Here is a 12,575-nt window from a genome sequence, read left to right on the forward strand (position 1 = left end):
GTTGGGATGCTGTAGCTCTGGTTTTAGTCTATTCTGTATAGTGTGCTGTGTTGTGATGTGTTGTTATGCTGTGTTGTCTTGTGTTGGGATGCTGTAGCTCTGGTTTTAGTCTATTCTGTATAGTGTGCTGTGTTGTGGTGTGTTGTTGTGCTGTGTTGTCTTGTGTTGGGATGCTGTGGCTCTGGTTTTAGACTATTCTGTATAGTGTGCTGTGTTGTGGTGTGTTGTTGTGCTGTGTTGTCTTGTGTTGGGATGCTGTGGCTCTGGTTTTAGACTATTCTGTATAGTGTGCTGTGTTGTGCTGTGTTGTCTTGTGTTGGGATGCTGTAGCTCTGGTTTTAGACTATTCTGTATAGTGTGCTGTGTTGTGGTGTGTTGTTGTGCTGTGTTGTGGTGTGTTGGGATGCTGTAGCTCTGGTTTTAGACTATTCTGTATAGTGTGCTGTGTTGTGGTGTGTTGTTGTGCTGTGCTGTCTTGTGTTGGGATGCTGTAGCTCTGGTTTTAGTCTATTCTGTATAGTGTGTTGTGTTGTCTTGTGTTGGGATGCTGTAGCTCCGGTTTTAGACTATTCTGTATTGTATTTCACTGTGTTCTGCTGAGACACAGGCTTGGGTTTACTCTGTCCTATGCTGTGTCACTTTGAGGTGTACGTCTTCCAGAAAAGCAACTGCTTCTCTTCAGGGTTATCCTCAAATTCTCGTTTTATACCTTAAATGTTACAAGGCAAAAAGAAAAAAAAAACCTCAGATTTTAAAGTAAAGCCTTATTTTTTTTTTTAAGATATCAAATAGTTATCCCAAAAAGGACTTTTAATTGCTTTGTCATTTCTCAGAAAAGTTATGGACACACTTAAAAGTTAAAATCTTGGTTAGGTAAGAAAACTATATTCTGCATTTAGTGGGGTCACGCTGGTACCTAACAAGCTTTCAAAAAAAAAAAATGGCAACAGTGCCAGTTTCTCACAGAAGCCCATCCACGTGGTCCAAGCCTTGCAGGCCAGCACTCTATAAAGTCCAGATTGCAAGCTTCCGTCTCTCACTGTACAAGGGCTAGTCAAAAGCCTATTTAACACAACTGTGCTTACCGTCTATAGTGCATGTTGCATCTAAGTTTTCTAAGGTGCCTATGAATACAGGTATACAAATCAGCACTATAATATCAGGATTACAGAGAAATTCTCTCATAGAACATAGAACAGAATAGGCCTAGAATTGAAGTTAAGCTATACATTTTTTTTATATTCTTTTCAGCTGATTTCAGAACGCAAGCATAGAGAAGTAATTCTGGCTTAATTGTATTTTAGACAGTTACTGGTATGAACAGTGATAGGAGACTAAAACTGAAAAAACGCTCGGTGTGCTTCTTCAGAAAAGGCCGTTTTGAGATCCCAGAATGCAAGGGGATGTGTCCAATTTTATAAAACTGGCAAGTGAAGCTTAGTGAATTTAATTACAAAGAGATTGTGCAAATATTTAATGGGATCGTCAATTGTTATTGAATGCAAAAATTACATCACATTTGTGGCAAGTCTGAATGGCAGTCGGGGTTTAGAAAATAGGACCCTGGACAGAAGTCACAGATGTTATGGATAAAGGGCATAAGCCCAACACTCAGCTAAGCTCCAGAACCGTGGCTCTGACTCCGTGTTTTCATGGAGCCCGAGTTGTAGACTCCAGCTAACTTAGTACTCGTGGCTGTGGGCCCACAGCAGAGAGGTGTGGGGAGCTCTGCTGCGTGCCTCTCCACCTGGGGATCTGAGGAGATCGTTCACCGCACATTTGAAGATGGCCCCGGTGCTGTCTCCACAGCCCTGAGTGCCAGGTGACGGATACCTGCCTCCAGTGAGGCACCACAAACCTCAGGCAGGGCTCACCAGATGTCCCCAGGCCATCCCAGGCCAGCAGCATGACCCTCCAGGTGAGTTGTGGCTGCTCCCACCTGCCCTGCCCTGTGCCTGCTGGTCCTTCTTGGCTTGAGCCTTTGCATTTCAGTAAGTGGGGATTTTTGCTACATTCTCCTCCAGCACAGAAGGTTGTAATGACTGCCTTCAAAGGAAGCCACATATTCTGCCTTCTGAACACTGAATGTTCTGGGCTTGTCAGCCTAAAGAAGGGGCTAGTGGTGAATCACTGTGACTCCATATTCAGTTGGGAAAGCAGATTCTTCCTGAGGACACAGTGAAGAACCCCAAATACAGGAGGCCCCGAGAGCACGGCGAGCCTCTCCTTCCCTCAAGGACACATGAACAGAGAGGAATGTGTGAGATTCTGACAGCACAAAGGCCATGGTGCCTGCTCAGACCAACAGGATCTGAGACACCCGCCCCCTGCAGCTGTGTGGGTCTCCTCACAGATGTTAAAGCTCCCAGATTTGTGCTATGCCTCACACATAAACTTAGGAGAACGGCAGATAGTGAAATCACACGAGAATGTCCACTATATAGCAAATCAGGGGCAGAGTTTCGAAGAAAGCTATGTAAGAAAGAATTACCCACTATGTCGTGTGTGTGAAAGAGCACACACGTGTGTGCATTCCGGCGTAGTAAAGTGAAGAAGTGTTACATAAAACATCTTCCTGACTCAGCAGTGAGCTATTTCAACTGTCTTTGCATTTGCATAAAACCCATGCATCATACAAAATTCTAGTCCATTTCTCATCTAAGCCATTCTAATGCTTCATACAACCAAACGAAGCAGAATTAATCAAACCTATTAGATTCATTCCTAATCCCTAAAGGACTTGTCTTTTAGCATTTCCATGCTAACTAAAACTAGTGTGGTTTTTTTTTTTCTTAAGATGTCAGATGCGCTGCCTCCTAAATATAATACCTATAAAACTTAAATGCTTCTCCCTGATCTGAAAAACAATCACGAAGGGCAGTGGATGCTGTGGAATCCACCCAGGGCCAGCTCAGTCATTGTAGCAACTTCCTCAGCTGGCCTAGGCCACGTCCACCTCTCCTACCCCGGTTCCAAGAACCTCCTGGATGCCGTGAGCTGCGTGATTTGTGTCCTGTAACTCAGTGTGTCCCCTTCATGGTGAGAACCAGGTCTGAGCTCTTCTGAATCCCCACTACCCTACTGCATGTATGTATATACACACACATCACACCGCACAAGCTGGTGTATGTACATACACACACATCACACTAGCTGGACTAGACACAAACTGGAGAGGCCCATCTCTCCTCACAGTCACAGAAGCTGTGGGATGAGGGGACCTCCAAGGACCTCCCGGAAGTAACTCCTGAGGCTACTCTTGTCCTGAGCCCACACAGCTAGCAGGAAGGAGGAAGGGAAAGATTATTGCCAGCAACACTGTGTCCTGAAGCGGGCTGCTCCCCATACCGAAACCAGGAGAACAGAGGTGTCACATGACATGCCAAAGGGAAGCTGAACAAGAGCCCTCACCACAAAGGATGGGCTACTGGTAAAATACGGTCACCTCCACTCTAGGAAGCTCCTCCATGTGACCGACCGACCGACCGACCCGTGACACTCTGTGGTCACCACCGCTCTCAAAGTTCTAAGTGAAATTAAGGCTGGGTCACAACTCATGACACCAGAGGCCACATAGAAAGCAAGATACAAAAGAAAACAATATGTCATAGTTACAAGATAACTTTAAGGGTAACACTAGTTAGCAGACCCCTGAACACTATGGGTGGTAACAGGGCTGTGAAAATGCCAAGAGTATTGGAAAAGGACGCATCAAATCAAAGTACAGAGGCTCAGGGTGGATCCTGGCAGCAGGTCCCAGCTGACTACACAGTGGTTTCCATGGTTTCGATCACTTCTAGATCAGACTGCGACGGGGAAAGAAGGGTGCACTCGTCGGGTTCCCAGCTGCTCTCGGGGCTATAATCTTCCTCGGAACTCAGTTCCGCCCCCTCTTCTGTGTCCTCGTCACAGGATTCCACATAGTGCGCCCCAATGGCATTGATCCCCGAGTCCTCGGAACTGGAAGGGGAGGAGCAGTGGCCCAGTTTCGGAGTGTCGCTCTCTTTAGAAATTAAGGCATCGTGTGCAGAGACCTCCTCGGGGCTCATCTTCTGGGAATGGGGCGCCTGCTGCTTCTGCACATAGCACATCTTCCCGTTGATACATTTAACCTGATAGTTGTCGATGAAGAGATCGGAAATCATACAGTACCTTGGCGACTCGGGGGGAAGTGGAGGCTGGAAGACAGATGCAAACTTCAAAAAGTGTTCAGTGAGCGAGACGGAGATCTGAATGGTGTTGGTGGGTTCTCGCGGCCTCGCGGGGATCTCTGTGCTTGGGAGCTGCTCCACAGGGGTCATGGGCTGATAAACGTATTTGCCTGCGGGACACACAAGACACAGCTGAAGTCTAAGACCACCGCACAGACTGTCCTAGCATTGCTGCAGCATCTAGATTGAAACAGTTAGCAACACCAGCACCTGGCGCTGTCAAATACACTTCAGATCCAGTGTGTCATAGTACTCCCTGCCCAAGAAACCCGAAATACGTCCTAAAATTTAACATAGGAGAGACTCATGGAATGCCTACCCGGCATTACACATGGCCTTGGGTTCAACCACTAATGCTACCAAAAAAATTGAGCCACTCCCATGGGTCTTGAGTAGGCAGACAATCCTGAAGCCCTCACGTTAAACGATCAACACTGGACGCAGTGCCCAGAGACAGCATGATAAACACAAGCTGAAAAGAAACATAGGCTACAGAACCATAACTTCATTTTTATCTCTAACAATAGGTTAATACATGTTTAATATGTTTTAAAAAACTAGAGGTACTTCAGTGTACCACCAAAACTACGAGGGCCCTTCCCTTCTTAGGTGTCTGTTTGACTTTGCTACCAGGGATGGGATCTGGAGGCAAGCACATGCGCTGCCACTGAGCTAACCAAGGCCCAGGTGATGTGTTTTAGTCGGTACGCACACATTTATAGGGCAGGTAGTAGTTTACCAGGCTGTGCTGGCCACCCTGCACAGCTGGCTAAGGGCGACTCTGTCTAAAGATAGCCACAGCAGCACAAGGGGGAGGTGCCTCTCAGACACCAATGCCACGGCCACTTCATGACCCAAACCAGGCGGGTGCACCCGCAGGCAGCTCAGGGGCTCTCTTTAACTCATTTCACCCCATGCCCTCACCCTCAGCGGCTGCTCAGAGTGAAGCCTTGTAAGAAGGAGGCTTAACGTGTCCTCTCCACAGCCTCTTCTTTCATGTATTTAGGAAGTCTTTCAAGAGCCGAATGCTGAGGAAATGGGTTAAAACTAGGCAGTCTGTAAGTCCATAATAATTATAGTGATTATACTATTATTATTAGAGACAGGTTTCACTATGGAGCCCTGACTGGCCTAGAACTCACTCACTCTGCAGACGAGAGTGTAGACCACTCTTCAGACTCACAGAGAGTCACCCACCTCTGCCTCCCAAGTGCTGGGATTAAAGGCAATCGCACCATATCCAGCTTGTAAATCTAAAATTATTTCAAAATATAAAAACAAAAGGGGTCCAGGAAGAGGTCTCATGATAAAAGCAATAGGAATGCAACCCTGAGGGCCTGAGTCTGGATTCCTAGAACCCATGGAAAAGCCAGGTGCACGGCATGTGTGGCCCCAACAGTGAGAAGGGATGCAGAGAGAAGAGACATCCCAGAAGCTGAAGGCCAGCTAGCCTGGAGTACGCAGAAAAACATCAAACAAGGAAGACCCTCTCTCAAACAGCGGATGATGGACACCCGAGGTTGTCCTCTGACCTCCACATGTGAGTAGGTATTGGTACACACACACACACACACACCACATACACACCCTATCTACCATCTATCATCTATCATAACACATACACACTATCTATCTATCTATTAATCTATCTATCTATCTATCTATCTAACTATCATATCTATTTTAAACGCTAAAAGGGGGAAGCCCTGAAAACTGTAGAGTCAGAAGCCCTGCCTGCCCATCCCTGTGTTCTTCCTATTAAGATGAGTGGATTTAGTCAGGCTGGGTTTCATCCATTACACACGTTATGGCAGCTTTTAAGCCTTGGTGCCACCGGGATTTTGGACCAGATCATCCTTTTCTGGAGCTGTCCTGGGTACCACAGGAGAGCTAGCCTGACCTCTACCATTCATTTATTCAATGTCAGAGCAGCTCCTAGTCAATAAAACCAATCCAGATAGTGTCCAGTATCCCAAGGGGCAGCTCTCCTGAGAGGATCGAGGATGTATGCTATCACTCTCATAAGCATCTTGGCCCAGGGAAATCACTCGTGTTTTATGTCTTGGTCAGACTGGAAATCCTCAAATGGAATTCTCTCCACAAGGAAGACTATCTTAGGTTTCACAATGTGGAGACATGGAAGAACAACTATGTGCAGGACCGTGTGCTGTGTCACGGACCACACTGCTGGCCAGCCATCAGACCCAGGCCAGCTTGCGGTTAAAGTGGCACTCAGTATCATCAGCTTCACCCTGGAGTACCATGTAGAAAAAAGCATGTTCAGACAGTCTGCACAAATACAAATCACGTGAACCCTACAGGCGGATGAACATTCAACTAGTTTGACAGGGAATAAAGTACTTGGTTACACCTGCCTGAGGAACTCTGTCTAAAACAGACCAGGTGCCTGCACCTTCTCTGTCATCTGCAAAAGATGCTAAGCAAGAGCTGGGCATGGAGGTCCACACCTTTAATCCCGGCACTTGGGAAGGCAGGAGCAGGGGCATCTCTGTGAGTGTGAAGTCAGCTGGGTGAGTTCCAGGTCACCAAAGCTACAAATTAAGACCCTGTCTCAAGAAAGATAGAGACAGACAGACAGACAGACACACACACACACACACACACACACAGAGAGAGAGAGAGAGAGAGAGAGAGAGAGAGAGAGAGAGAGAGAGAGAGAGAAATATAAAAGAGAATGCAGAGCAGGTCAGACCTACCAACTGGCCTAGCAGGACCCTAGCAGGACCCTAGCGGACCCTAGCAGGACCCTAGCAGGACCCTAGCAGACCCTAGCGGACCCTAGCAGGACCCTAGCAGGACCCTAGCAGGACCCTAGCGGACCCTAGCCTCCAAGTATTGGGGATATAAAGGAAACAGGGATATAGAGGAAGCTGGAGTTGAAGCTTCTTCCTTGAAGGTCTCCAGCCTTGGGATTTGAGGAGAGATGTCTGGGACCAGGATGGTCTCCTGTCCAGAGGGAAGGAAATGGGGGAATGGCGGTCCAGTCTCTCTTTCTGCCCAGGCTATGGAGCTTGCAGGGTGCTGGTTGAGTTCATCCACCCCAAGTGACCCCTGGCTTGGTTACCACCTGACACAGGAAGACCCTGGCAGCTGATTCCTATCTTCCAGAATCATCCTCAGCCCCAGAGAGAACAGCTGTTTAATTCAAAGATGAAGGAAGAGGTGAAGCCAAGCTTCAGGACTTTGATTTCCCTTCCCAAGTCTCATTTCCCCTTTGTCCCACTCGGTCCCCTTTCCCTCCTTGGTAATCTTTATTATTTTTTGGTTTCTCTCCTCTTGGTTGCTCTACCTTTCTTCCTCTGGGCCCCTCTTCTCCACAACTCTGCTTTCCCTTCTTGAAGTATGGCACTCGGTATGAATGCTGGGCCCCCGCATTCATGTATTAAAGTTCCAGTTACCAACGTGATCTTTATGAGAAATTAATAGACCTACGTGAGATGGTAAGAGTGGAACCCCCAGTGGGCTTCATGTCCTTAAAGATGAGGATGAGCCCAGAGCCTGATCTCTCTTCAGCATCTGTAAGCAGGATGAGCGTCCCCAACAGACACTGCATCTACTAAACCTTCAGTAGACTTCCCAGCCAGGCTGAAAAAGTAGATGCTGTTGCCATCAGTTTACAGCAAGTGTGTGTTGGGGGGGTGGTATGTGTGTGGTATGTGATGTGGGGGGTATTTGTGTGGTATGTGTATGTGGTGTGTGATGTGTGTGGAAATGTTTGTGTGATATGTGTGTATGGCATGTGATGTGTATGTGTTATTTGTGTGTGATATGTGTGTTATCTGTGTGTGGTGTGTGATGTGTGTGTGTTGTATGTGTATGATAGGTGTGTGATATATGATATGTGTTATCTGTTTGTAGAATGTGATGTATGTGGTGTGTGTGTGGTATGTGGAGGGGTGTACATGCACATGAGTGGGCAGGTATATGCATGCAAAGGCAGAGTGGTCTGTTGAGTGCTTTCAACTGTCCCTGGAAAGACAAACACACACACGCATGCACATGCACACACTCCATAGGATTTACTGCTCTATTGCTCTGTCATATTGCTTTGAGACAGGGTCTCTCTCTCTGAAGCGGCAGCTCAGTGTTTCAGTTAGGCTAGCTGGCTGGCAAATAAGCTTCCAGAGTCTGTCTGTCCTCACTCTCCACCCCCAGAGTCTGTCTGTCCCCACCCCCATCCCCCAGTGCTGGGATGGCAGGCACATCCAGCCATGCCCAGCTTTCTCTCATGGGCCCGGAGAGTCTAACTCAGGCGCTCTGGCAGTCTGAACTGACCTAACTGTGCAGTAGAGGAAGAGAGCCCAGCTGGGAGGCACACCATGCTTCATTTCACAGCCCTGCCTCACTCGGAACTAGGCAAAGCCTGTTATCTGGGGACACAGATGGCAAAGACAAAGGGTGGTTAAAGAGGCTGCAGCTCTAAGACAAATTATCACAGGACACTACATTGTTCGATTTCTTTACAGTGGGAGTATTGTGGGAGGCACAGCACAGTGGTGCCCCGTCTCCATCTCCATCTTTACAGTGGGAGTACTGTGGGAGGCACAGCACAGTGGTGCCCCGTCTCCATCTCCATCTTTACAGTGGGAGTACTGTGGGAGGCACAGCACAGTGGTGCCCCGTCTCCATCTCCAGCACCACAATAAATACATATAAAAATGAGATCGCTCATAGGAAAGTTCTGATTTGGAGAGAAAGAGGGTTGAGCATCGAGAAATTTCCCCTCAGAACACACACACAAAGTACTAGAGGCAGCGACTCAGGGAGCAGGATCCACACACCTCAGTGTTATTCGGGCTATATACAACATCCCAGAGATAAAAAGCAGAGAAGTGTTCACTAACAGACAGTACTCAGAAGCAGAAATGTCCACGCGTAACGGAGCATTCAGCATGCCACACCAACATGGGACCCTGTGCCAGGGGAAATAAGCCGGTCCCATGCAGTAATTCCACACGTGAGGTGCCCAGAGCAGTCAAATTCTTACGGGTGGAAAGTGGAACGTGTTTTCTGGGGATAGGGCATGAGAAGGCACTATGGCAAGTCACCTCAGCTTACAGGACGCAGAGTGATGTGAGGATGGGTGCTGGTGGCAGCTGCCCAATGTGAGTGTCACTCAGCATGTGTATAAAAAGGTATCCGATGACATCCGTCACCGGGGACACACAAATCAACAGCAACGAGAATCAGAAAGGCTGTCATCAGAGGAGAAAAACACTGGTGAGGATGTCCAAAAGCGGGGACTTCCCCTCTCCTAAGAGGAATAGAAAGGAAAACCGTCACCAGGAAGCCTGCATGGAGGTTACTCAAACCACTGAATGAGAGGTGGCCTTTTCTTTACAACACATGTGAAGCATGCGTGTCTGTGGAAGAAGGCATGCCCAGCCTGTGCGAGAGCCTGGGTTCAAACTCCAGCGAGCAACAACAAAATCCAACTAGAAATGAACTATTGTTGTTCGGTTTTTGTTTTTTTTGAGAAAAAGTCAAATTGTACAGCCCTGTCTGGCCTGGGATACATAGACCAGGCTGGCCTCAGACTCACAGAGATGCCTCTGCCTCCCACGCGCTGGCATTAAAGGTGTGCGCCACTGTGCCCGGCAGGAATGAACTCGTATATGATCCAGCGATGCCACTGCTGGCTGCACCCATCCAGTGGGCTGCAAATCAGTAAGAGGGAGAGATGGCTGCACCTACATGTTTACTGCAGCACATTCACAACAGCCAAGACATGGTACCCGGGCACCCAGCGGTAGGAAGCTGGGAAGTACGCAATGGTGGGCGCTAGAGGATGGCTAACGAGTGCTATTGGATAGCAGCAGTTTCTCATGTGCAAGGTACAAGAACTATGGCTGACAATAACTGACTATTTCAAAACAGCTAATGGAATTCTCAGATGAAAAACATGTCTGAGGTGACAGCCACGTCAGTCACTCTAATCCGATTAACACACTGGGCTGCCACACTGCACTGCATGCATGTAGACCAGATTTAAAAAAACAGAAAACAAAAGGTAATTTTTAAAAGAAAAACTGATATCCCTTTAAAATAATGAAACTATTTCAAACATGGGACATGATTAAACGTACAAAAAAAGTAACTGTGACCAAGAGGTGAAAATGTATCTCAGACACTTTATTTCTTTGGGAGGAATTTTCAGCCATTTCTCAAAGATCAATCAAAACCACTAACTCGCACGAATCTTTGGAAGTCTCTATGGATAGCGTTCCTGACTTGGGCCAGAACACTGTGGACACTTACAACACCTCAACGAGACACTCAGATGTGCACAGAGAGACTCATGCTATCTTGCAGAAAGGGAAGCCAGAGGGCGGCACACTGTGAGGCTCCTGCATAAGTTAGGTCATTGTGTAGACAGCCCGCTTCCTTTGGGCCCACCGGGAGCTACTCCAGGCTGGCAGTGGACCACCCTCTCCATCTAAGACGCCATGGGCAGCGCCGTGTGATTACACAGCAGAAATGGTTTTCTTGAAGCTGTTTCTTTTGTACAAAGGGAAGAGAAAACACAACCAAACTAAAACAGCAAAATCAATCCAGACGGGAAGCCACATGTGTTCCCACGCCCCATTAGCCTGCTGTAGGCTCCTAATTACATGTTTTGTTTGTTTGATAGCCATACATTTGATAAATTGAAAAGAATCCTCTGGGGGTGGGGGTGCTGCCCTTAACATGTGAAACACACTGCTTCAGGAATGCAGAGCGATTTTAAAAGCACCCCAAGAGCTCTTAGGAAGGTAAATCTGCTCCAGAAAGGGGGTGGCCCGAGGTGACCTGCACACCCAGCACAGGTCCCTGCTGCTCATCAAATCACAGCTGTTTGTGTTAGGCCGGGGGAGGTCAGCACTCTGAAAGAAACTCTATCTAGTGATTTTTATAGGGTTGGGAAGTGACTCACACAGGAAAAATGAATGGAAACAGTGTTACAGGAGTCCGGCTCTCCACATCGCCCACTGCGGTCATCTGTATCCTAGCATTTTTGTCCTCTGCCCTAGGAGCAGGCTAAAGTTCACAGACTGTCCAGTTACGTCGCAGCCCTAATTAGAAATGTAAGCAAGATTCTAGTCTCTTCATTTACCGCGCAGGCCATCTTTAGTGGATCCCATTTCATAGGAAGCAAATCCCCGGTGTGACAGCCCAGCAGGAGCGCGGCCTAGCTACTCACGAACAAGTACTAAGTCACGTGCAACAGGAGAAAGAAAGTGCAGTACAACAGGCAGCGGTGTTTCCGGGAGCATCCGGATTGAGACCGGATGTAAAAAAGTAAAGCAAAGCACAGAAAAGTGGGGCGGTGCCGCAAAGTCTGAGGAGCACGTATGAGGCTCCCGCGGAGCCCTGTCAAGGCTTGGGAGACTGCGGCTGAGCAGGGGCAAGCAGACTACTCCACACTGGCTTTGGAACCACGGCTAGGTAGTTAGTTCAGTGTGGGGTTCAGACGGCAGGACTGTGGCTGCGTGGGTCCTGGAAAGCAACACCAGGGCACCCAGTGTAGCTACCACCATGAACTGTGACAATCTCAGAGAGGAAGGGCACGAAGATAACCAAAAATATGTGCTGATGAGCCAAGAGAAAATGAGAGGGAAGAAGAGGCTGCAAGAGATGTTGGACGGTGATGTTCTCATCTAAGCAGTGGAGAGAAAGAAAACAGGAGGAGAGACCCACAGGAAGGCAGCCACCCGCGGGGGTGATGAAAAGACCGGGGCAGAAGATGTCCCATGAGACCCAACGCATGTGCATGCGTCAGCTGCTCTTGGACCTCGTGAAGTTAGTAGCCTCAATTCGGTTCTCCCCAGTGTGCAAGTGGTTACGACATTCACCTCAGACAGGGTTGAGGGACTAACATGAAAATATCTCCAAGTCTCAGCTTAGCGCCCAGAGCACTGTACGTCCACTGTTCTTGTTTATAGAAGGTGGTGGCGGTGTCCACCCTGCCAGGCCACCATTTGGCCAGCCTCAGTCATCTGAGACTCTACTACACCCTATATGCAGAGTTCTCTAGTCGACTGCCTGACTCAGCACTGTGATACCCCACTTTCTTCACGTGTGCCCCTCACCTACTTCCGTACTAATAAAGTGAAATTTAATTGTGTGCCAGACACTAGGGACGTGGGGTTAAAGGACAAGGCCATGACCGGCTCCTGAGTCACTGTTCATTCAACTTAGGAAGGATCCCATTCAGCAGGTCATCACAGGAAAAGACACACAACTACCAACTCCTAAGAGTAGTGAGCACAGAATGATGCGAAGGCCCAGCAAAATCAGCCACATGGAGTCACACTTACGAGGCTGACTGGCCTGTACCACCAGGGACAGCATCAGGGAGGCAGA

General features: G+C 48.1%; 1 protein-coding gene across 1 annotated transcript in view; it reads right to left on the reverse strand.

Annotated features, from left to right (window-relative positions):
* Window positions 1–294: 294 nt before the first annotated feature.
* Window positions 295–12,575, reverse strand: part of CUNH3orf70 (chromosome unknown C3orf70 homolog) — a 42,016-nt gene continuing 29,735 nt past the window's right edge. Inside the window, exon 2 of the mRNA XM_041678125.1 lies at window positions 295–4,321. Within this exon, the coding sequence (XP_041534059.1) occupies window positions 3,765–4,321 (557 nt within the window). The 3' untranslated portion in view covers window positions 295–3,764. The remainder of the gene's footprint in view (window positions 4,322–12,575) is intronic.

Source organism: Microtus oregoni, unplaced genomic scaffold, assembly GCF_018167655.1.
Source record: "Microtus oregoni isolate MIOR12 unplaced genomic scaffold, Mior012 000029F_ref0000214, whole genome shotgun sequence".
Classification (NCBI taxonomy): Eukaryota; Metazoa; Chordata; class Mammalia; order Rodentia; family Cricetidae; genus Microtus; species Microtus oregoni.